Here is a 23,681-nt window from a genome sequence, read left to right on the forward strand (position 1 = left end):
GATCAAACCAAGAGCTTAAATAAGACAGCTGTGGCAGCTTCGCGTGGAATTAAGTAAGTCACGCAGAAGAGTCAGGCTCATAGAACGAAGAATATACATTGGCTCTAGCCAAGCGTTCTGACAATGTGTTGATTAAAACATGAGATGCGGGGGACATGGGGACACTGCTAGCTATTTGTGATAAAAAAAGACACCTTACACAAGACTTGAAGATAATTTTTTGCTTGTCAGGTTGGCAACAGTTGAACAACAAGTATTATTCATATAGTCATACCTTGGATCCTGAACACCCTGGAACTTGGATATTTTGGCCCCTAAATGATCGAAACCCGGAAGTGACTGTTCTGATTTTTGAACTTTCTTTTGGAAGCCGAATGTCTGACGGGACTTCTGATTGGCTGCAGGAGCTTCCTGCAGCCAATCAGAAGCCGCGCTTTGTTTCCAAACATTTTGAAGAAGAAGAGTTTGGATTTGATATCCCGCCTTATCACTACTCTAAGGAGTCTCAAAGCGGCTAACATTCTCCCTTCCCTTCCTCCCCCACAACAAAGACTCTGTGAGGTGAGTGGGGCTGAGAGACTTCAGAGAAGTGTGACTAGCCCAAGGTCACCCAGCAGCTGCATGTGGAGGAGCGGGGAAGCGAACCTGGTTCACCAGATTACGAGTCTACCACTCTTAACCACTACACCACACTGGCTCTTGGAAGTTGAACGGATTTCCAGAATGGATACTGTTCAACTTCCAAGATACGACTGTATACTGTATATTAATGAACACAATGTGTTTCTCTCCCTTGAGCCCAAGAGAGGGTTTAGTCCTTTTTGTTTTCAAAACTCCTTCATAGGAGTGCCTAAGGTAATAATCCACAGATTGCTTGTCCTCACAAACTCCTCCAGACAGTGTCTGCCTGAAGTCAGCACTCTCTCACGTTCTCAGTCAAAGAAACAACTAACAGAATAACCAGCCAACTCCCACCTGCCACCTCCTTTCCCCAATACCATTTATTTATTTTTTGAAATACAATGGTACCTCGGGTTAAGTACTTAATTTGTTCCGGAGGTCCGTTCTTAACCTGAAACTGTTCTTAACCTGAAGCACCACTTTAGCTAATGGGGCCTCCTGCTGCTGCCACGCCGCCGGAGCACAATTTCTGTTCTCATCCTGAAACAAAGTTCTTAACCTGAAGCACTCTTTCTGGGTTAGCGGAGTCTGTAACCGGAAGCGTATGTAACCTGAAGCGTATGTAACCCGAGGTACCACTGTACATTTACAATGCGAATGCAATACAAATCCTAGCAGACACCTGCCAATATTGTTGTCCCCCTGAAAAAGCTGTGAATTGTGTGTGTCCGGGGGGGGGGTAAGGTCTTATTTTTGTGGTATATTCATCCTTGTGGAGACCCCCATGTGTTCAGTCAACACCTTAATAGGGTATAATTACATAAAATTCTAACCATCAACCTAACAAGCAAACAATCATGACCTTACCTTCCGAGGGACCCCATTGATATGCAGCTTAACCATGTATTTTCCACACGGATTATATTCCGGCTCTCCTTTTTTATTCTGTGGATAAATAATGCTGTTTTGAAGGGGGAAAGGAAAGAGACCGGGGGAAATATTAGAATATATTCTGTGTGCGTGTTGTGGACTAAGCCAAGTCTATTTCAATCCTGTATTGTCAACTTAAAGCTTAAGAAAGAGTGGTATTGTATGCTATTTAGTGTTAAACTCACACCTGAGGGAAAGGTTCTCAGTTATACAGAGAACTGAAAGTCCCAAACAGTAAAGGACACCAGCGACCACAATGGAGTTAGGCATATAAAATTGCAGAAAACACAAATTATTAGGGTAGAGATGCCAGAGGTTTGAACCTGGAACTTTTTGCATGTAAGATGCTCTAGAGCTGAGCTATAGGTAAAAGGTAAAGGAACCCTGGACAGTTAATTCCAGTCAAAGGCGACTATGGGGTTGCGGCACTCATCTCGCTTTCAGGCCAAGGGAGCCAGCATTTGTCTGCAGACAGCTTTCCGGGTCATGTGGTCAGCAGGACTAAACCGTTTCTGGCGCAACGGAACACTGTGACAGAAACCAGAGCGCACGGAAATGCCGTTCACCTTCCCGCTGCAGTGGTACCTATTTATCTACATGCACTGGTGGGCTTTCGAACTGCTAGGTTGACAGGAGCTGGGACAGAGCAATGGGAGCTCACTCGGTTGTGGGGATTCAAACCGCCAACCTTCTGATCGGCAAGCCCAAGAGGCTCAGTGGTTTAGACCACAGCACCCCCATGTCCAAAATAAATAAATAAAATTAAATAAATAGTACAAAGTATATAACTTTTATAACCTCACCACTTATGCCATGCAGTGGTGCAGCGTATTTAGATCATGTCATGAACAGCCCAGTCATTCTTACCATACTGACACAACTGGGCTTCCTGCTCACTGGTGAATCATGCAGCAAGCACCTTCCTTGCCAATGCAAAACTTTGGGTGGAGTGAATGGGGAATTTGAGAATGATATAGTCATGCACTGATTTCCCTAGAAATTGGGAGGGGTAGACACAATGCACTGGGCTCCTGTTTCTAGCGGCAACCTTGCATTTGTTGTCATCCTGCCTTGGTTGCAGACCAAGTGTCTAGATCTAGAGATCTAGCCTGGGTATCATGGGCCAAAAAGGTGGTCTGAGCTTCATCGACAAATTTGAAATTACCAGTCAGGGCTCTGGCTGCAGGTTTCCAGAGCACATTAAAATAGCCAAAGTGACCAGAAGAATCAGAAATCAGGACGACCAAAATTTTTAATAAGGAACAGGGGAAATTTATAATTTACCTTAAAAATCATTGTAAACAGTTAAAATCGTTAGTAGGATTGGAGTAGTTTAGTGGTGAATTTTGGATATAATGGAGATGTAAAAGATCTGGATTATTATAAAAGATGCAGGAGGAAATGATTAATATAGGACCCACAAGGAGGCAGGAGGGAAGTCCAGGAGAGTCTTTGGAATCTTGTTTTTATGTTGTATGTTGGATATGTGATTGTAAAATTATAATTTGAAAAACTATATATATATATATATATAGCCATAAAGCACACAGATAGTGAAGCTGCCAAGTTCCTTCCAGCATCTTTTATATTTTAAAAAATTGGAAACAAAAACTTTGCAGATCATCTGCCAGAACAGAGCGTACCTGGTAATCAGCTTCTTGTTGTATCGTCTTTCGTATGCCGCACTGATAGCAAGAGAAGCTACGAAGGAACAATCTGACACGATTGTCTGAGGACAGAAAGAGTCAAGGGTCAAGGAGTGTCAGAACTACCCAAACTATATAGAAATTTATTCATGTATGCGACTACAGTGGCAAGAATGTCTCTTGCCCAAAAATGGAAAGAAGTCGTCCCAGCAAAAGAAGAATGGATACAAAAACTTATGGAATATGCAGAAAAGGTAAAACTTACTGGAAAAATAAGAAACTAAGATAACAAACTTTTTATAAAAGAATGGAAGTGGTTTATTATTTACTTATAAATTGCAAACAGATAAAAATATTGGCAGGATCATTGTAATAACCTGCAGTTTTATAAGAGTATATATTTATAGTATATGAACAAATGAGCAAATTAAGTTAATTTGGATATGCAGAAAACATTAAAAATAAATTTAAGGAACTGTAGAAAGAGGGGGAAGGAAGTTTTGAAATGTTAAAATGATTGTAAAATTACTGAAATGTATACAACGGAAAATCATAATATATATAAAAAATGAGGTGCCACTGACAAGCAGGCCAATGTAAAGTGGATTTTAGGGGGGGGGAGGACCCAACAATAAATTAGATCTCTCAACTGATCGGAAATCTGGGGGAAGAACTGAGTCAAAGGCAAATAAATATGCTTGAAACTGTAAACACCAGTTTCCTCAAAGGTCAGGTAACCACACAGGGATGGGGAGCCAGAGGCCCTCCATATTGCCAGGGATGATGGGAACTGGGAGCCCAGATATATCTGCAAGGCCATATAGCTCCCATCTCTGATATACCAGTTCTAACCTCAAAGCACCCAAACCTCTGGATTCTTCATCAGATCCAAAGGCATAAATAAAATTTTATTATTATTATTGAAGAAAATATTCTCCATTCACTTTGACAGATGAGAAAGAACCACTGATTCTGTTTCCCTCTAAAGCATTCCTCTAAACACAACTTCTCCAACTGCAGCAGAGCAGGGCTAGGGAACCTGTGGCCCTCCAAATGTGGTTGAACTCGAACTCCCACCCTGGCTGACCACTAGCTAAGCTGCTCAGGATTAATGGGAGTTGGAGGTCAATACTACCCATGTTAAAGGTAAAGGTAAAGGGACCCCTGACCATTAGGTCCACTTGTGGCTGACTCTGGGCTTGCGGCGATCATCTCGCTTTATGGGCCGAGGGAGCCGGCATACAGCTTCTGGGTCATGTGGCTAGCATGACTAAGCCACTTCTGGCAAACCAGAGCAGCGCACGGAAACGCCGTTTACCTTCCCGCTGGAGCAGTACCTATTTATCTACTTGCACTTTGAGGTGCTTTCGAACTGCTAGGTTGGCAGGAGCAGTTATAGCCTGCAAATGAAATGGCCCTTCCGATTCCCGAATTATGGCTCTGAAATGTAGTTAATACTTTCTGGTAGTGTGGGGGTTCTGAACGTTGCTCACAGAACGGGAACAGTGTATGAAAGAACATCAAAAGCGAAAGCTCTCTTTGCAGACTGTGAAAGTGTCAGCTTCTGCCGTCTTGCTTTGTTTCTCTTATTTGAAGATAGCCAACTGTGTCAGATCCTCCTTACCTGTTTTATGCTGAAGCTCGACACTGTGTAGATCATGGTGGGGCTGTTTGTTATCTCATCAGGCCGCACCCAGCGGGAAAACATTGCCTTCTGCTTGGGAGACAACGGCAGCTTGCCACATCTATCTCTGCAATCAAAGCAATCCCCACCCCAAACCAAAAGTCACTGCTAAGTATGAAATCCATGAGCTGGTAAAATCATTTTATCACACATTATAATACCCAAAAGGTTTTCTGCCCACCTGTGCAGATCCTCAGGGACGTGGGTGGTGCTGTGAGTTAAACCACAGAGTCTAGGACTTGCCAATCAGAAGGTCAGCGATTCGAATCCCTGCGACGGGGTGAGCTCCTGTTGCTCGGTCCTTGCTCCTGCCAACCTAGCAGTTCGAAAGCACGTCAAAGTGCAAGTAGATAAATAGGTACCGCTCCGGCGGGAAGGTAAACGGCGTTTCCGTGCGCTGCTCTGGTTCGCCAGAAGCGGCTTTGTCATGCTGGCCACGTGACCCAGAAGCTGTCTGCGGACAAATGCCAGCTCCCTCGGCCAATAAAGCGAGATGAGCACCGCAACCCCAGAGTCAGTCACGACTGGACCTAATGGTCAGGGGTCCCTTTACCTTTACCTTATGCAGATCCTAAAGACCACCTAAGCCTCCTTCCTAATTGTTCTTGCTCCCTTTGGGCTCTCAGTTCCCCAAACCTGGAACTCCAGCCTCCAGTTCATGATCAGCCTTGCTTGGGCTCCTACAGTGAATTAAGGCAAAAAGTAAAGGACTCCTGGACTGTTAAGTCCAGTCAAAGGTGACTATGGGGTTGTGGCATTCATCTCGCTTTCAGGCAGAGGGAGCCAGCGTTTGTCCACAGACAACTTTCCAGGTCTTGGGGCCAGAAGGACTAAACTGCTTCTGGCGCAAAGGAACACTGTTTACCTTCCCGCCATAGTGGTACCTATTTATCTACTTGCACTGGCGTGCTTTCGAACTGCTAGGTTGGCAGAAGCTGGGACAGAGCAACGGGAGCTCAACCCGTCGCGGGGATTCGAACCGCCGACCTTCTGATCAGCAAGCCCAAGAGGCTCAGTGGTTTAGACCACAGCGCCACCCGCTGAATTATACCCTGCTTGCACCAATATTTACCGCTGTGAAGACTACTTAGGCCTCATGACCAACAACCAAAGCAATCTCCTTGTAATATATGCAGATCCCGGCAATCAATCTGTATTTGAGTTTATTTCCTAGGCTCCTTACAAACGAGTCTACTCCGCTTCGGTTCCAGAAAGCCACAATATAAAATAGCTCTTTTTTAGCAATAGTTGCTTTACAATCTGCTTTTAATTTTTCATTCTTTGCTGCTTTTTTTATATCTTCATACTGTTTTGTTTTGCCAGTATCACTCAACTGCTGCTGTCAGAATATTGTTATAACAGTCTTAGATTGTGGCTTTTATGGATTGTAATGTGTGATCATGCAATTTTATCTTTTTAATATGGAGCAAATATTCATCGGCAATTACTTTTTGAGATTGACTTCCAGACTCAAATGTGTACATGTTTCCCCTGCCACACTTTCTTTAAATCTGAAGACCTCTCAAGCCTCCTTAGCATTAGGGCTGTAGGGCTCATGAGTTACTTCCAGCAGCGTAAGAGAGTAAGAAGAGATGCACTTCAGAGACCACAAAGACCACAGAGACCATTTTGAAAAAAAGCTTTGGAAAAGTTGCCCACTTAACTCATTCATGATTCTACAATCCTAAGTCAGTGTGAAACAGTTAAAACTCTGGAAGATACTAATAACAGGAGCATACAGACCTCTGGAGTCTTACAAGTTAAAAATAATGCTTTCTTCCATTTTATAAATACCATATTAGGTTATGGTCTGATTAATTACAACTTTTTTGGGAAATGTATACACTTTTTGTTTTTGTTGTGTTTTGTTTTCTACATGGGTAGTATTCTTTCTTTTCTTATTTTTTTGTGTCTTATCTTACTCTGTGCACTTGCAGTTATGTACTTTTTATCTTTGGCCAGGGTGCAGTCTGACCTATTTTCCTTTGTATAAGAACAAGCATGAAGGAGGCCTCCCAGCCTGTCCACAGGTCCTTATACGATCAGTGAAAACAGTTGGTCCTGGCAAGTATTAACCGCTCTCAGTCTTAACCTGATAACTGCCATTTGTGCAGATTATAATTTGTCCGAATTAATTTTAAGACATATTTTAATTAATTGATGCCGGTTTTTATGTATACTGTGTTATTTATATGATGTTAGCCGCTCTGAGTCCAGCTCCAGCCGGGGAGGGCGGGGTACAAATAAAATATTATTATTATTATTATAATTATCTTTCAATAAAGAATATATGTATATATAAAATAAAGTTTTCTTCCAGCTTCCACTGCACTGATCAGTCAGGGTTCAAGAAGCCCATTAATTTATTGCATTTAGTCTATTACAGATGTCCCTTTCTAAAAGCATGTAAAACCACAAGTACAAAGAGGTGCCCACTATTTTGCAGCCTCTCTAACATTTGTCGGTGCTTCAAGGTTCCTTAATCTGAAGTTGAATGGCCTGTAAGCATTTTTCCTAACAGCAGCAGTGTTCAAAAATTTAACAGGGGTACTGCAGATGTCAAGACTATTTCTATAGCGCGTATAGTTGAATGAATTCACCTACGATGAGCAGGCGGCAACAGCTTACTTTTCACACCGCCCTTTCAAGGGAGCACCTGAACATTGTTCCCCAGAGACAATTCTTAAGAATAATAAGGAATGAGAAAGCATTTCGGTGAGTCCATAGCTAGGCAGCTTATATTCACTTACGAGAAAGGTACTGGAAAAGCGAAACGCTCTCTGAGGTCAACGCTCATGAAAGGGACGTACTCAATGCCATTGATCTTTGATGTCTTCCTATGAAAACAGGATGCAAGATGTCAGGACCACAATGCTATTCAAATGCATTTGTTTCCCACCCAGACAGGCTCTAAATGAACAGCTGAGGTATACCTGCCTGCTTAATGCCTTTAGAATTTTTAGTATGGGAACGGGAGCAAGACGCAGTGGATGGTCTCGTTTTAAAGAGCCAGCAAATTTTCCCCTTCAGTTTTGCATTGAAAGCTTTGTTCACATGGTCATTAGCCCTGAATGTTCTGGCCACCAAAGGTTCAAAGCAGAAATGGCTGGTTGAGTTAGATAAAGAGGTGGGGAGGTCAGTGTGGTGCAAACACAGCGTCTTAAAATAGACACTGCTTCCCCAGACCACCAGGGGGCTCCATCTCTTTGAAGCTTGCCTGCCAGGCAGGAAGTTACTACTGTAGCCTTCCCCTGACTTCCTCCAAAGCTGTACAAAGTCCTATTTGTGTTGGCTTGTTTTAAAAGGGCAGCAGGAGTGGTGGCGGCAAACCTGTATCTCCTTTAGCAGCAATGCTATTCCGCGCCAAAATATATGGATACATTTATCAGCTAAATATCCTGCTGTTAGCCTTAGTACATTTGCATCCTGAAGGGAAATGGGATTAGAATTACACGCTGCTTGATCATTGGCATAAACTCCACGATAAAGTCGGCACGCCTTCTTGATATTTAAGAGCCGTGCAACATTTGCTGTTGTTGTATCTGTTAGGATATTGATGTTCCATTCCGCCTTAAGAGGAACAGATATGTGGAGTTGTTGTAAGTCACATGTCTGTTTACTTCCAGCATAGTCTGCTGGGAACTTCCGTTGTATATTGCTTTTGCTATGCTGCTGTTTTGCTTGGACACGAAGGGAAGCAGACATGTTTTCCCTTTGTTCCTGAACTATGCTGAATAAAAAGGTAAAGGGACCCCTGACCATTAGGTCCAGTCGTGGCCGACTCTGGGGTTGCGGCGCTCATCTCGCTTTATTGACTGAGGGAGCCGGTGTACAGCTTCCGGGTCAAGTGGCCAGCATGACTAAGCCGCTTCTAGCAAAACAGAGCAGCGCACGGAAATGCCATTTACCTTCCCGCCGGAGTGGTACCTATTTATCTACTTGCACTTTGACGTGCTTTCAAACTGCTAGGTTCGCAGGAGCAGGGACCGAGCAATGGGAGCTCACCCCGTCACCGGGATTCGAACCGCCAACCTTCTGATCGGCAAGTCCTAGGCTCTGTGGTTTAACCCACAGCGCCACCCGCATCTCTGTAAATAATGCTTACACATGTCTCTGTCCGCCACTTCCATTGCAAAGAGTTCTTATCTCTGCTGGCTTGCGTGCTTAAGCTTCTGAAGGCTTCTGAGGCTGATTGATGCTGTTCCGAGATCTGGAGTTCGCCTGGCTGCTGGCCGGTGGCTGGAGCCAGCTGGGGGCCTGCCAAAAGCCCCCGTCTCCCCAGACGCATCCCAACAGAATCATCACATCAGTCTACAATCTGATGCTTTCAACAATCCCATGCATGCTTGCTCAGAAGTAAGCCTCACTGTGTTCAGTGGGACGGGCTCCCTGGTTTAAGTGTGCACCCGACTGCAGTCTAAATGAGGCAACCCATTTTCAACAAGCCTGGAAAACCATTCCCTTTCCTTACCTGAGCACCTCAATCTCCTCCGCGGTGTATCGCTGACCTTGAGGTTCACTGGCCTGCACAGCTCTGACTGCCTGTGGCTTATCGTTCAAGGAAAAATCAGGCCCCAATGGAAAGTAAGTCCTGGCTTGCTGATTTGGTTTCGCTGGGACCGGCTTGTCTTTCTGAGACGGCTTTGAATCCTTCAGTGCTTCAGCTCTAAAACAGAGAGTTTGCATTTTAGACGCATCAAGAGTTTCTATTTCATTGGTGGCAGTACATTGTGAATCCTCCTATAAATGCCACCAATCATATACTACTCATTTTGCTATGTAAAAATGCAAAAAATATTAATTGCTTTTGTGAGAACGAATGATTAAAAAACAAACAAGGCAAGCGTGACTGCATATTTCTTACGTACCGTATTTTTTGCTCTATGACTCACTTTTTCCCTCCTAAAAAGTAAGGGAAAATGTGTGCGCGTCTTATGGAGCGAATGCAGGCTGCACAGCTATCCCAGAAGCCAGAACAGCAAGAGGGATTGCTGCTTTCGCTGCACAGCGATCCCTCTTGCTGTTCTGGCTTCTGAGATTCAGAATGTTTCTTTTCTTGTTTTCCTCCTCCAAAAACTAGGTGCGTCTTATGGTCTGGTGTGTCTTATAGAGCGAAAAATATGGTATTTGCATTCTTAAGCTTCTCGTATACTCTACATGTTAAACGTCCATAAAACCTTTGTTTCATACAGCCCAAGGATTCCTGTACAGCAAGAACAGCATATGCAATCTAACATAGAAACCACTCAAGACAGTTCTTTCAACTAAAAAGAAAACCTTAAAATTTTGTGCATACTAACAGGAATCATGTAACCATTTATTTAGCAAGTTTCTTGTTGCGTTGTCTTGCTAGAGATTCGTGTACAGCCAGAAATTTAGCTGAAAACAGCTATGTTTTCTATTATTCTAAATACAGTACACAGATAATCAGAATATGCTTCAGGATTTCCTTCATTTAAACAGTCATCCTTGATGGTCCAAGCTCTTATACCAACACAAGTGCAATGCAAACAAATCCACACTCACAATTATCTATGCAAGGCATCACTAGCCTAAACTAAGAGGGAAGAACTGGTTTTTGTAAAAAAAAAATTCACTGCATAGTTGCCTGGAAGCAGCTCCCATTCACCGTAGATGACCAAAGAGAATAACTGTATCTACACGGCTCGTTCTCTAAATACACAACTGATCATTGTTTTTTGCAAGAGAGGGCATCTCGTGGATGCCCTCCTATCAGGAAGTCTATTCTGAACAATGTTGAAATTTGGCCTTTGGAACTCCCTCCCACTGCATATCAGACAGGTGCCTTCTCCATTAGCTTTCTTGCTAAGGATATTCCGCTTTCGACAAGCCTTCTAAAACCTTTAGCACACTTGGGATAAAGTTTTACACGGCTTTTAATGCTGCAACCCATCCTGGGATGTTACAGTGAAGGACGCATAACTAATAAAACATATGAACAAACATGTTTTATGTATGCACTGTTTTTTAGAAACTGTTTTTATACTCATAACTACTTTTAAAACCTGTTTTAATATATGCAGCTATTTCAGACACATAGCTATATTGTAAATCCGTTTGGGAGGCCTTCTGGGCAGCGATTCGTAAATGAAAGAAACAAATGATTGCTGATATCAGCAGTGCTGACCAATATATGGAATTTCAAAATATATTGTGTTGTATCCAGTGCTAGCCATCCTCAGAGCAGGCCCACTTAAATTAATGGACACGAGTAATGTTGGTTCATTCATTTCAACAAATCTATTATGAGTACAACTTTGCTGGATGCAACCCTCTCAATTAGAATGCAACTAACACATGTATATAAGCCCAGTTTATTAAAACAAAATCCGATTAGAAACACACTCATAAAAATATAGCATATATATATCATATGGAATTAAAGGACTTTATACAGCACTCATATTGGACACACCTTTTCTATCTGATGTCAGACACAATTTTGTTTGCATCTGTATTGTTTTAAATATGTTTTTATTGCTTTGTTGCTTGTTGGTTGCTGCCCTGGGCTCCCTTTGGGTGGAAGGTTAGGAAATAAATCTAATAAAGAAACATTTTATTTGGAAACATTAAAAAACACACTACTTACTGTCGATATTCAAACAAAAATACAAACACCACAGCAAATGGCATTTCAGAAGGTAGCTGTGTGGATTTTGCTTTAGACTCTTATGGATTTGCACTAAGTTCTTTATTAAAATTAACAAGTAATGCAAACATGAATTTGAATATGCAGAAGATATAAAAAAATGAATTTAAGGAACCGCAGAAGAAGGGGAAGGAAGTCAAACTTTCAATTGTTAAAATAACTGTAAAATTAATGAAATGTATAAATTTGAAAAGTATAAATAAAAAGGTTTTTTTGAAAAGGAATGCAAAACACAGTATCTGCAGGCAGTGAACATTTCAAGGAGTGAAGTGCTATTGCAGTGTCGATAAAGTTGCATGCTTTTTCTCCAGCAAGGCTTCCCATACCTTTAAAAGCTACCTGACAGCCAGAAAAACTGTTTGTTTGTTGGTTGGTTTTTAAATGCAACAGAGACCTGCAGGTATTGGTCGGTATATAAATTCAATAAATAACAACTACTACTACTACTTAGGAAACAGCGTTTTCACGCAATGTGCTCATACAAAGCTTCAAGAAACTCACCTGTCCAGTGCCTGCCGAGCCAGCTGCTTCAGTTTTGCCTGCAGAGCTGCTTCTGAGGTTTCATTGGCCTTTAATATGAAAAGGGGGGGGGGGGGGGTTAAGAAGCCTAACCAGCAATCTACATACAGAAAAACAAAGAGGCCAGGGGGTAGGAAATGTCAATTCCTTCCTTTTATACTATCCAGAATGACGACACAAATCCTTCTAACAGACAAAAATACCTCTCCGCAAGACTATTTTGTCTCAAACACTCAATAAAATGAAGGCAACTTGGATGCAGCCAAATAGCTGAAGTTAGAGAAGCAAGAGCTTTAAAGAATAAGACCTGTTGGGTAGAAGAGCTCAGTCTACCTATTAGACAGACTCAAGCTAAGCCACTGCCTCATAGCCTCAGTACGCTGCTAGGGCTGGGCAATATATTGATATATTGTCAAAAACCGGTTTGAAATCCATATCGTTATATCGGCTTCATAATTTTTGGCCTGGCTATACATCGCGAATCATGGGATGGGTGTGGGTGGGTGGGCGTTATGCAAAAATCACAATGTGGGGGAAACCGTGAAGCCAGCCAATGCTTCTCTCGATTCCTGCAGCCCCTTTTAACTCTTGCCAGCTCAGCTCTCCCCTTCCTCATGCGGGGCGGGGGGGGGAGCGAATCGCAAGAGCAGGCAGCGGCAAAAATCACAATTGCGTGTCGATCGGAAGAGTTCCTTGCTATGACATAATACCATCAAGTTAAGTTGGTAGCTTAACGTACCGTTTTCAGGCAGAGTTCCACGGCTTCTGTGTACAGCTCTATCGCTTCCTCGCTGTTGCCTTTCTCGTCTTCGTCAAAAGCCTGCGTAACCAGGAAACGGGCCCGCTCCAAGTCCAACTGCTGCTTTGACTTCAAGGGGTCGACTCTTTGCACTGGAGTAGGACGAAGAACCATTCATTTTCCTTATTTAACCTGACTCATGATTATAGTTAAAGTGGTATCTCAGTGTCAGGGAACTGCCATCAGGTCAGAGGCGAGAGAGGGAAGTGCAGTTGTGTTATAGGGAACATCCGAAGATCTTGCGAAGCAGCTCCTCCTCTGGCCAGGAGGAAAGCCCCGCCTCCAGTGGAGAGGAAGTGGTGGGAACAGGGGACGCAAGGGAGAGCCTCAACACTGAGGCTGAGCAAGCCGGAGAGGAGGGAAGGACCCCTTTGCCAGCGCCCATTCTGCGCAGTAGGTTTTGGCGCAAGGAAGGGAGGAGAGGGCTGGGGGTCACGCGACTGTTATGCTGGGGGAGGTACAAGGACCGCCCACTCCCAGATTCTGCTAGCGAGTGAGCCAGACATGAACTTGCAACGCTCTTCACTGTAAATAGTTTGAACTACTAATAAAGCCTGGAAAAGACAGGTCCGAGTCTTGCCTGTTTGCTCTCGAGCAACCACACCATCACCTGACAATCAGGTTACAAACACCTCGGATTACAAACACTTCGGGTTACAGACTCCGCTAACCCGGAAGTAGTACCTCGGGTTAAGAACTTTACCTCAGGATGAGAACAGAAATCGTGTGGCAGCAGCGCAAGGCCCCATTAGCTAAAGTGGTACTTCGGGTTAAGAATGGTTTCAGGTTAGGACCGGACCTCCAGAACGAATTAAGTTTTTAACCAGAAGTACCACTGTATTCAGGTGCAGATCAGGTTGTGTGCTGTGCTGCTTCCATCAGAACATAGGAAGTTGCCTTCCTCATTGGGTCCATCTAGGATGGTACCTGTCTATGGCTCTCCAGGATGTTCCTGGTCCTGCACTGAGATGCTGGAAATGAACTTGGGACTTTGTGCAAAAAAGATGTTCCACCACTGAGCTGCGTCCTTCTCCCCGCTCTGAAAATAATGGTGTTCATGGACAACACTAGCATTGCAGAGGGAATGAATGGCTGTACTTTTATGTACACAATGGTTGCTGGCATCTGTCTCAAGAGACAATGGAGTGCGCCTTGGGGGGCAGTCAAACCACTGTCTTAGCAGCACTGAAGAGACCTCGCTGGGGCACAAGCCTGGTCAGTGTATATGGAGGTCCTGGGTTGTCCAAACGACAAGATTGTTGGCATACAACCAAGGAAGTGGGGGCAATTGGCAGGCCCCCAGCTGGCTCTAGCCCACCGGCCAGTGTGCCTGATGATCTCCAGTCCTTCTTGCAGCATCTGCGACCCACAGCTTCAGAAGCTGGGGCACGCAACTCAGCAGAGATAACGCACAAACAGAAGTGGCAGGAGAGGTTGTGTAAGCATATTTACAAGCAGTTTATTCAGCGTAAAGGTAAAGGGACCCCTGACCATTAGGCCCAGTCATGACCGACTCTGGGGTTGCGGCGCTCATCTCGCTTTATTGGCCGAGGGATCCGGCGTACAGCTTCCGGGTCATGTGGCCAGCATGACTAAGCCGCTTCTGGCAAACCAGAGCAGCGCATGGAAACACTGTTTACCTTCCCGCCGGAGCGGTACCTATTTATCTACTTGCACTTTGACGTGCTTTCAAACTGCTAGGTTGGCAGGACCAGGGACCGAGCAATGGGAGCTCACCCCGTCGCGGGGATTCGAACCGCCGACCTTCTGATCGGCAAGTCCTAGGCTCTGTGGTTTAACCCACAGCGCCACCCACATCCCTTATTCAGCATACATCAGGACAAAAGGAAAACACGTCTGATCCCCTTCGTGTCCAAAGCAAGACAGCAAAAAGCGAAAGCCATACCCAAACGGAAGTTCCCAGCAAGCTGTGCTAGAGTGTAAATAGACACGTGACACACAACAGTCTCATGCCTCTCCCTTAAGGTGGAATGGAATATTCTAACAAAGATATCCCTCTTGGTAGGCCTGGGCGATATATCAATATTCGCCCAGGACCGGTATAAGCAGCAGACTGCGATGTCAGTTTCACTCAACGGTATCTCCCTGGTGAAACCGCCACCGCGCCTGAGTCCCTCTGCTACTAGCGTCCGCTGGAGGAAGTCAACAGCTTCTTCCTCCCCCTGCATCTTTAAACTGCTCGACTGAGGAGTCTGCAGCTGTCCTTGCCTCGGTCAAGCAGTTAAAGGAGCCCCCAACTAGTGCTGGCTCCCACAAGCAGGCAGGGGGGTGGGGGCTCTGTGAAACTGTTCAGCTGAGGGGATCACAGCTGCCGCTCCCCACAGCGAGTGGCTAAAGGAGCCCCGATGCTCTGTCCGCTCGCCTGTGAGTGGCAAGATCGCCAGGGCTGTCTCAGCTGGGGAGGGGGAACCTATTATCCTCCAAACAACCCTATAAGGTAGGTTAAGAATTAGTGACTGGTCCATGATCACACAGAGAGCTTCACGGCCAAGTGGTAACTTCAACCCTGGTCTCCCAGGTCTGCGTCCAACACAGGGTCTGGTATGGTTTCAGATTGGGAGAACATATGATGAGATTCCTGCATTGCAGGGGGTTAGACTAGATGACCCTTGGTGTTCCTTCCAACCCTACAATTTCTCAGTTACCTCTAAGTTACTACACCACACTGGGTATAACATCTTTTCTAGAACATGCCTTGTTGATTTCCTAATGAAGAGAGAAAGTTTTCAGGTTTTGTCTTTACTAACCTGCTGAGTACAGGGCTTGAACTCTTTCCAAATATTCACTTATTTTCTCTGGAATATTTTCCAAGACGGATCCTGCCATTGCAGCATAAATCAAAGACTGCGCAGCTTCCTGAGAAGAGAAAATACAACACAAGTGTTTAAAAATCAAGGCAACCAGAAAGCTTATCTCCCTCAAATATATTATTATATATTATTATATATAAGACCCCAGGGCTACATTAAAGGACAATATTAAAGTCAATTAAAACAAATTACAATGAAGAGAACAGGTTGGATCCTTAAAATATTTCTTTCAGGTTTCAAAAGCCAGGGAAAGCATAACCTCATTTGCACAAATGCCTTCTCAGTACCTATTTATCTACTTGCACTGGCGTGCTTTCAAACTGCTAGGTTGGCAGGAGCTGGGACAGAGCAACGGGTGCTCACCCTGTTGTGGGGATTTGAATCGCCAACTTTTGATTGGCAAGCCCAAGAGGCTCAGTGGTTTAGAGCACAGCGCCACCCGCATTCCAAGTGGACCTCCCTAACTGGTAGATCTTCATGAACAGGCAAGTCTATACAGTACAGAAAGCATTCTTTCAGGTACTTTTATGAGCACAGGATCCTACCAAATTTCCCCCAGCATGCTAGGTTAACTTCACAAGAGCTAAGCAATCACTCCATACTTAAAGGTTTAAGAACATGCGCACGGAATTATATATTTTCTTTACCACAAGATCCCCTCCCAAAAGTGGAAGTCACTGTAAACAAACACCATTTCTACATACATTTAACACCAGTGCAAGCATCACAGTTCACGCAAGAGGCCCTTTCGTCATCACAGGCTTGCACCTGAGTTACTCATGCTAACGTTTTGACCCGCAACATCTAGTGTTCACAAATATCTTTTAACTATGCCCCAGACAGTAGAGCATGAGACTCTTAATCTCAGGGTCGTGGGTTAAATTGAGCCTCACAATGGGCAAATGATTCCTGCAACGCAGGGGAGTCCGTTCCAGCTCTACAATTCTAATTTTGCAGGAGTGGTGGAGCCCAGATATTGCACTTGGAAGCTCCCATATTCAATTCACAGCATCTCAGGAAGGAGGACTGGGAAATCCCTCTACCTGAGACCTTGGAGAGCGGCCAAAATTATAGACCTCCACTTTGTATGACTGAAATACTTTAGCTCCAGCCAAAGCCAACCAGACCTTTCCTGCAAAGCTAGAGTATCCAGACACTACAAACAATTTTTGTCTTTTTTATTGAATGGAAGCAATTAGCTTACAATCAAAGTTAGTAACAGAAAAATCTAGGCACGTGGAAAAAGGTGGAAGATCATTGGTTATGAAACAACTGTACACTGCGGACAATGTAAAATCAAGTATGACTGGAATTTAGTTTGCAGAATTATAACCACACCCCTTGATATGGTCTTGACGGCAAGTCAAGCTGCATTTTCAAAATATTTGTGGCATTTGATACCTGCAATATAAGAACAACCAAATTTGACATGTGTAGCAAAGCTCGTCTCCTCATCAGATTATTATTATTTTTGCCCTGACCTGTATGTATTGCTGTACAGGTTGTGTGAAAGGTGATATATTTCAGCTCTGAGTAGCAAAGCACAAACAAATTTACAAATTCATTGGTAGGTGTGTGCGTGTAAAATTCCAGAGTGACCTTCTGGTTGCAATGGAGCCGAGGGGGTGCAAAGTTGAGAAGATTCCTGAAAATACCCATTCGGGGACGGCCAATTTTGGCCTTGCTCAGGGTGCCATCTTACCAAAGATTATCAGAGTCCAGAGGATACAACCCTTGTCACTCCAGCTAGCACATTCCATAAACCTACAGAAATGGGGTGCAAAAAGTGGCAGCCTTTTGAGGTGCCACAGAGCAGCCTTCATTGCACCCCTGGTTTCGCACTCAAATTAGCTGAGCTTCAGAGAAGCAAAGAGCTGGGAGACATTTAGGGCTGCCACCTTTGTCCTGGCAAAATACCGGACAGGGCAGGGCGGCCAGGAGGCAATTTTCTCTCTCTTTCAACTGGTCCTGATGTGACTTCAAAATCAATTCATTACAATCTACTGCAGCCTAACAGGATGGCCCCTGTGGAATTTGTCACATGCATAAAGAGGGGTGCCAACTTGAATACAGGGGGGCTAGCAAGCCCCACCCCACATAACTGACCATATGACACGGTACATGCTCACCATTTGAATGGTAACGCACACCAACTTTTGGGGGGAACGCCCCCTCAAATATTTTACTGGGAGGGGGGCGAAGGGACCTCAGCCCCAAGAAGTTGGTTCCTATGCACATGAATTTGTAAATCTATTTGTTATTGGCTACCCAGAGCAGCGTTCAAAACTCCCATTGTTCTAGGCGTATTTTGCGACAGGGAATTTCCTTAGCGCAAGCAGTTTCTGAGCTCTGGGCACAGTACTGTGCCTAGGATTTCAGATTAAAACTGCAGCGTGGAAGAAAAGGAGGAACTTTTTCTGCCTCCCCACTTCCAGCTACTCTCTGAAGACCGGAGAAGAGACCCTTTTAAGAATATTAGGGGTGTGGGCAAGGGAAGGACTGGACCACGTGAAAAACAAACACAGCATTTTAGCTGCAGTTCATTCATTTTCAGCTTTGTATTCCTGTTATAAAAAAACACGCCTAGGCATTCTGTTGTTGCGCCCACAACTTAGGTTTATGGTGCCACTTAGCTCCTAGCTTTCATATCTCAGTTTCTAACATTGACCCAGAGTTTAACCTTTCACACACCCTTTCAAACACAGCCAGTTGGAGAGGATCCCTAACTTGGCACAGAGATAGAGAGAGAGGGAACCTGAAATACAGAAGAAAACTTTATCAATAAAGGATGAAGCATTTTACACTAAAATTTCTATATTGTACAGGACAGGTGGCAACATGGGCATAGCCAGGCCTCTTGTTTGGGGAGGGGGAGGCCTTTTGTTGGGGTTGGCAGGCCTTTTGTTGGGGGGGCAAGGCTTTCGTTAGGTGGGCAGGTCTTTTGTTGGGGGGCAGGCCTTTTGCTAGGGGGCAGGCCTTTTGTTAGGGGGCAGGCCTTTTGCTGGGGGGCAGTCCTTTTGTTGGGGGGCAGTCCTTTTGCTAGAGAGGGCAGGCCTTTTGTTGGGGGGCAGGCATTTTGCTAGGGGTGCAAGCCTTTTGCTGGGGGGTGGCAGTCCTTTTGTTGGGGGGCAGGCATTTTGCTGGGGGGCAGGCCTTTTGTTAGGGGTGCAAGCCTTTTGCTGGGGGGCAGTCCTTTTGTTGGGGGGCAGGCATTTTGCTGGGGGGCAGGCCTTTTGTTAGGGGTGCAAGCCTTTTGCTGGGGGGCAGTCCTTTTGTTGGGGGGCAGGCATTTTGCTAGGGAGGGCAGGCCTTTTGTTGGGGGCAGGCATTTTGCTAGGGGTGCAAGCCTTTTGCTGGGGGGTGGCAGTCCTTTTGTTGGGGGGCAGGCATTTTGCTGGGGGGCAGGCCTTTTGTTAGGGGTGCAAGCCTTTTGCTGGGGGGCAGTCCTTTTGTTGGGGGGCAGGCATTTTGCTAGGGAGGGCAGGCCTTTTGTTGGGGGGCAGGCATTTTGCTAGGGGTGCAAGCCTTTTGCTGGGGGGTGGCAGTCCTTTTGTTGGGGGGCAGGCATTTTGCTGGGGGGCAGGCCTTTTGTTATGGGTGCAAGCCTTTTGCTGGGGGGCAGTCCTTCTGTTGGGGGGCAGGCATTTTGCTAGGAAGGGCAGGCCTTTTGTTGGGGGGCAGGCATTTTGCTAGGGGTGCAAGCCTTTTGTTGGGAGGGGCAGAACCTCATGTGGTTTGTATTTTTATTGCCCACCCCCTTGGCTACGCCCATGGGTGGCACCCCCATTTTCTCCCCCGCCCCCGGGACCCCGCTCCCCCGGCACCTTGTAGTAAAAGGCCGCTTCGTGGTAGTGGCCCCGCTGGTCCCGCTGCACCGCCATCTGCGCGAACTTCACCGCCTCCTGCTCCAGCTCCGCCGCTTCCATGGCCGGGTCCGGGCAGCAGACGCCTCAGCGCGCTCCTTTCCTTATTCGCTGACGTCACGGCAGCCCCCCCGACGTCTCCGCCTATGGCCTCCCGCTCAGGAAGGGACTTCCCGGCAGCCCCTGTGGCGGAGGCGTCGACGTCGCGATGCGCCTGCGCAATACGGGAGAATGTTCCTCCCTCCCCTCCACCTCTCGCTGGAGAGAGATAGGAGCGCAATCTTAGGGTCCCAGGTGTGCCCGTTGGACTACAACTCCCATCAGGCTTTGCTGGAATGGGCAGAAATCAGGGACGATGGGAGTTGTAGTTCAAGGGAATCTGGGGACTCGTAGGCGGAAAAAGGCTCAATAGAGTTATCTGTTGCTTGGAGCTGTCAGGTGTGACCGAGTTGAGGTGCCTTTTTCCCTAGATGATCTCCCAACCCTATGATTCTGAGATTCTGTGGGGAAATCCAGGTTGTTCTTCGGTTTTTTTAAAAAGTGTACCTGTGATTTACTTTTTATTACATATATACGTATATATGTAATACATAAACAGAAAATTTAATTTTACTGTGTCTGTGTGTGTATAGTTACAGTTATAGTATACACACACACACACACACACACAGTAAAATTAAATTTTCTGTTTTACAATTTAGAATACTCACTTAAACATCCTTAAAATGACTTCCCTTCTTCTCTTTCCACGGTTCTTTTCGCATATCATAAATCCCTGCATATTTTAGGTAAACTAAACCATTCAGTAGTCCATTATTACATCCATCAAAACTTATTTACACTGTTGAATTTATCTTAATGCTGCCAACGTTTCCAAGTGTAATCCCCTCCCCATATATTCATTAAACATTTTACAATCTTTTCTAAAGGTATCTTCTTGTTCTCTTATTCTATATGTTAAGTCCTCGAGCTACGCATATTCCATGAACTTATTACGTTTTCATATCCGTTGGAAGCTGTCCAGAGTGGCTGGGGCAGCCCAGCCAGTTGGGCGGGGTATAAATAATAAAACAACAACAACAATTATTAAGTAGCAGGGCGACCATCTGTGAGGACAATGTAGCCTCAGAGTTTGTTTCTGACTCAGGCTTTCTTTTGTGTGGAAACCTATGTCTGTCTGACTGTTGTTAACAAATATAATAAAATGTCAATTATTCCCATATTGGGGAGCATGGCTTGGAAAGAGTGGCTTACTGCAGCCATTCAATAGGATCTGCTGTCAATACTGCAGGTTAGAGAAGGAGCCGAGAAGGCGGGTTAAGATTTTCAGGGCCAACTCATGCAATGCACCTCTTCTGTTGAATATCATTCAGATAGGCTTCCCAAACTCAACTGTAGGCAAAAGTCCTGTTTCCATTGATAAGCTTGCATGCATTCGCCTCATTCTGATTGCTACCCAATCAGAGTCCCGCTAAAATCCTGTCTGTCTATTATGTTCACTATCCTCTTCACTTCTGCCTTGGGGAGATGGAAATCGGCGTCCAACGGGAATCCGGAAGTCAGTTGCTATGTGTGATCGGAGCGTTATAACTCTATGGCCCAAAGGAGGAGAAACGTTACGTCTCTCCGCTCCCGGGGAAATCCTTCCCGGACGCCTGCGCAGTCGGCAAAAGTGAAGTTCATCCGCCAGGAGTTCGCGTAGGGCAGCTCACGCTTGTTGCGGAATTCCGAAGGGAAAAGCACTATGTCTCGTTGCTGGTCTCTGTTTCTTCTGTGTGTAGTACCGGAGGTGCTTTAGTCACGTACGCAGAACCGCTTACGATCAATGGTTTATTTATTTATTATTATTATTATTATTATTTTATATATATATATATATATAAAGGAGTAACTTTTTATTGAGTTTTGTGAACAAGAATAATGCTATACAAATAAGTATACCAAGTTTTCTCACGTCATATGTATATCACAAAAATAGCATAATAAATTTGGAGTAATATCTACAACGGGCAGCGGGTGGCACTGTGGGTTAAACCACAGAGCCTAGGACTTGCCGATCAGAAGGTCGGTGGTTCGAATCCCTGTGACAGGGTGAGCTTCCGTTGCTCGGTCCCTGCTCCTGCCAACCTAGCAGTTCGAAAGCACTTCAAAGTGCAAGTAGATAAATAGGTTCCGCTCTGGCGGGAAGGTAAACGGCGTTTCTGTGCGCCGCTCTGGTTCACCAGAAGCGGCTTAGTCATGCTGGCCACATGACCCGGAAGCTGTACAGTTTCCTGAATGGGGGCTTTGCAGTGTTGAGGTTTTAGACAGAGAAGAAGAGAGCTGATTAGCAGCTATGTCTGATTTTAATTAAAAATAATAATAATGAAAGACTAGGTGCAGTTATTGGGACCACAGTACATATTGCAACCCCCTGCATATGGCAACTCACTGAGGATTCCCATAGAGATTTAGCTGCTATTTTCTAAAATGTAAAGACCAGAAAATACGAGTTTGTAGCAAGCAGAGAAAGCCAGAATCTGTTCTATTTTGGCTATACAATGGCGAGTTTCAATCTAGCTACTCTTGTGGCCACTGGCCAATTGGACTCCCTCCACTACTTAGTAAAAAAAGCCCTACAGCACCATTACCCTATATAGAAGTGAAGTGGAAATTGGGATACTCCATTTAGCAGAGTGTCTTTTTTATACATATAAAAAAGTCTTTTAGCGCATGTTCTTTTTGAGCATGTTTTGAATACGTGCTGCATGTCCATAAACAGTTTGGATTTTATGAGATCTGGTAGTTGGCAAATCAAACGAGAAGCCTCAAACCCCAGTCGTTGCTTCCACTACTCAAAGGCTCCGAAAAGAGGAGCAGCTGTTTGAGGAACTGGTTCCAGAGCAGCGTCATTCCTTGAGAATGAGGAAGATGGAAAAGATTGCTTATCCTGAAGGAAAACGTTGCAAAGCTGCAAGCTGGTCTTTTCAAGCTTCTCTGGAAAAGCTACTGTTTATGTAGGATAGCCAAATGTCTGCTATTCCCAAGCTAGAGTCACTGGACTATTCAAACGTACTTAAATTTATAGCTAAGGAACATGGAGTAGGCCGGTTTTAACCAGACTTGGGATAGTCTTTGGAAGAAGATTGTTCGCACTTGGAGTTTTCCCTAAAGCTCAGGTTTTAGTTTTTGTCCCCTCATTGTATTCATTGCATCCTCCATAGGTAGAAGAACCAACAATCCCAGCTGGAATTTCTCTTCAACCGGTGTCTGCAAGGGTCTTTCCACAATGGGTGGAATTTCTGTGGGGACAGAAGGTCGCAGCTGTTCATTCCACCATCACAATTTGGTTTAGCCCTCCCAGCAAATCCTCCCACCAGTTTGGCTGCTAGGATCGTTTCATCGCTGCTCAGTTCCTCCATCTGCTTGGGGCCGGCTCACTCATGAGACAAGATGAGGCAACTGCCTCGGGCGGCATGATCCACAAGGGCAGCAGATTCGACCTCCAATGAATACAATGCCCATTGCTGCCGCTGCAGCGGTGGCCGAAATAGCTCTCCCTTGGACGTGCTCCTTGGAGGCTGAATTTGCCGTCTCTCTAGCATTCTCTTGGCAAATAGGAGATGCTGTTGTTATAAGAATTTTAAGGTATTACATATATAAAATAAATGTTCATAAATGTACCAAGCAAACACACACACATATATAAACCACATGTCTGAAGCTCACAGAAAAAGTCCTGAAACCATTTTGTCCCTCCCAAATTGACCTCAAATCTTTCTCTGGAAGGTCGAAGGAAAATGGAAAAGCCTGCTCATTTTCTTTTCGTTCATAAATCCTGGTGTGTCTGTGTATGAATAGGGTGAGCCTGTGACCTGGATTCAGGAATAAAGTAGTTATCATCACAAAAGAGTGGCCAAATGACCCAGGTAATGCAATCAGTGATCTATTATCCTGGCAGACAGGAGAAAAACAATGCACTCAGATTTCTGTTGTAGTCCGCCTTTTCTATGATGTAGGTATGATGTATCTGGGGTAGTGGACTTGGGCTACACCTCTTCTGTGATGAATGTATGATGTTTCTGGGGGTGGTCTTGGACTCTAGGGTGGGCAATTTAAAATGACTATATGAGGCTCTG

At 44.9% G+C, this 23,681-nt stretch overlaps 1 protein-coding gene across 1 annotated transcript in view; it reads right to left on the reverse strand.

Annotated features, from left to right (window-relative positions):
• Nucleotides 1-19,754, reverse strand: part of CAPN7 (calpain 7) — a 40,950-nt gene extending 21,196 nt beyond the window's left edge. Inside the window, exons 1-9 of the mRNA XM_080974721.1 lie at nucleotides 19,525-19,754; nucleotides 15,638-15,746; nucleotides 12,810-12,961; nucleotides 12,053-12,120; nucleotides 9,353-9,547; nucleotides 7,632-7,718; nucleotides 4,822-4,948; nucleotides 3,195-3,280; nucleotides 1,489-1,582 (exon numbers count right to left, since the gene is read on the reverse strand). Of these exons, the coding sequence (XP_080830847.1) occupies nucleotides 1,489-1,582; nucleotides 3,195-3,280; nucleotides 4,822-4,948; nucleotides 7,632-7,718; nucleotides 9,353-9,547; nucleotides 12,053-12,120; nucleotides 12,810-12,961; nucleotides 15,638-15,746; nucleotides 19,525-19,626 (1,020 nt within the window). The 5' untranslated portion in view covers nucleotides 19,627-19,754. The remainder of the gene's footprint in view (nucleotides 1-1,488; nucleotides 1,583-3,194; nucleotides 3,281-4,821; nucleotides 4,949-7,631; nucleotides 7,719-9,352; nucleotides 9,548-12,052; nucleotides 12,121-12,809; nucleotides 12,962-15,637; nucleotides 15,747-19,524) is intronic.
• Nucleotides 19,755-23,681: the final 3,927 nt, after the last annotated feature.

The sequence above is a fragment of the Podarcis pityusensis genome, assembly GCF_964106645.2.
Source record: "Podarcis pityusensis genome assembly, chromosome: 12".
NCBI lineage: Eukaryota > Metazoa > Chordata > Lepidosauria > Squamata > Lacertidae > Podarcis > Podarcis pityusensis.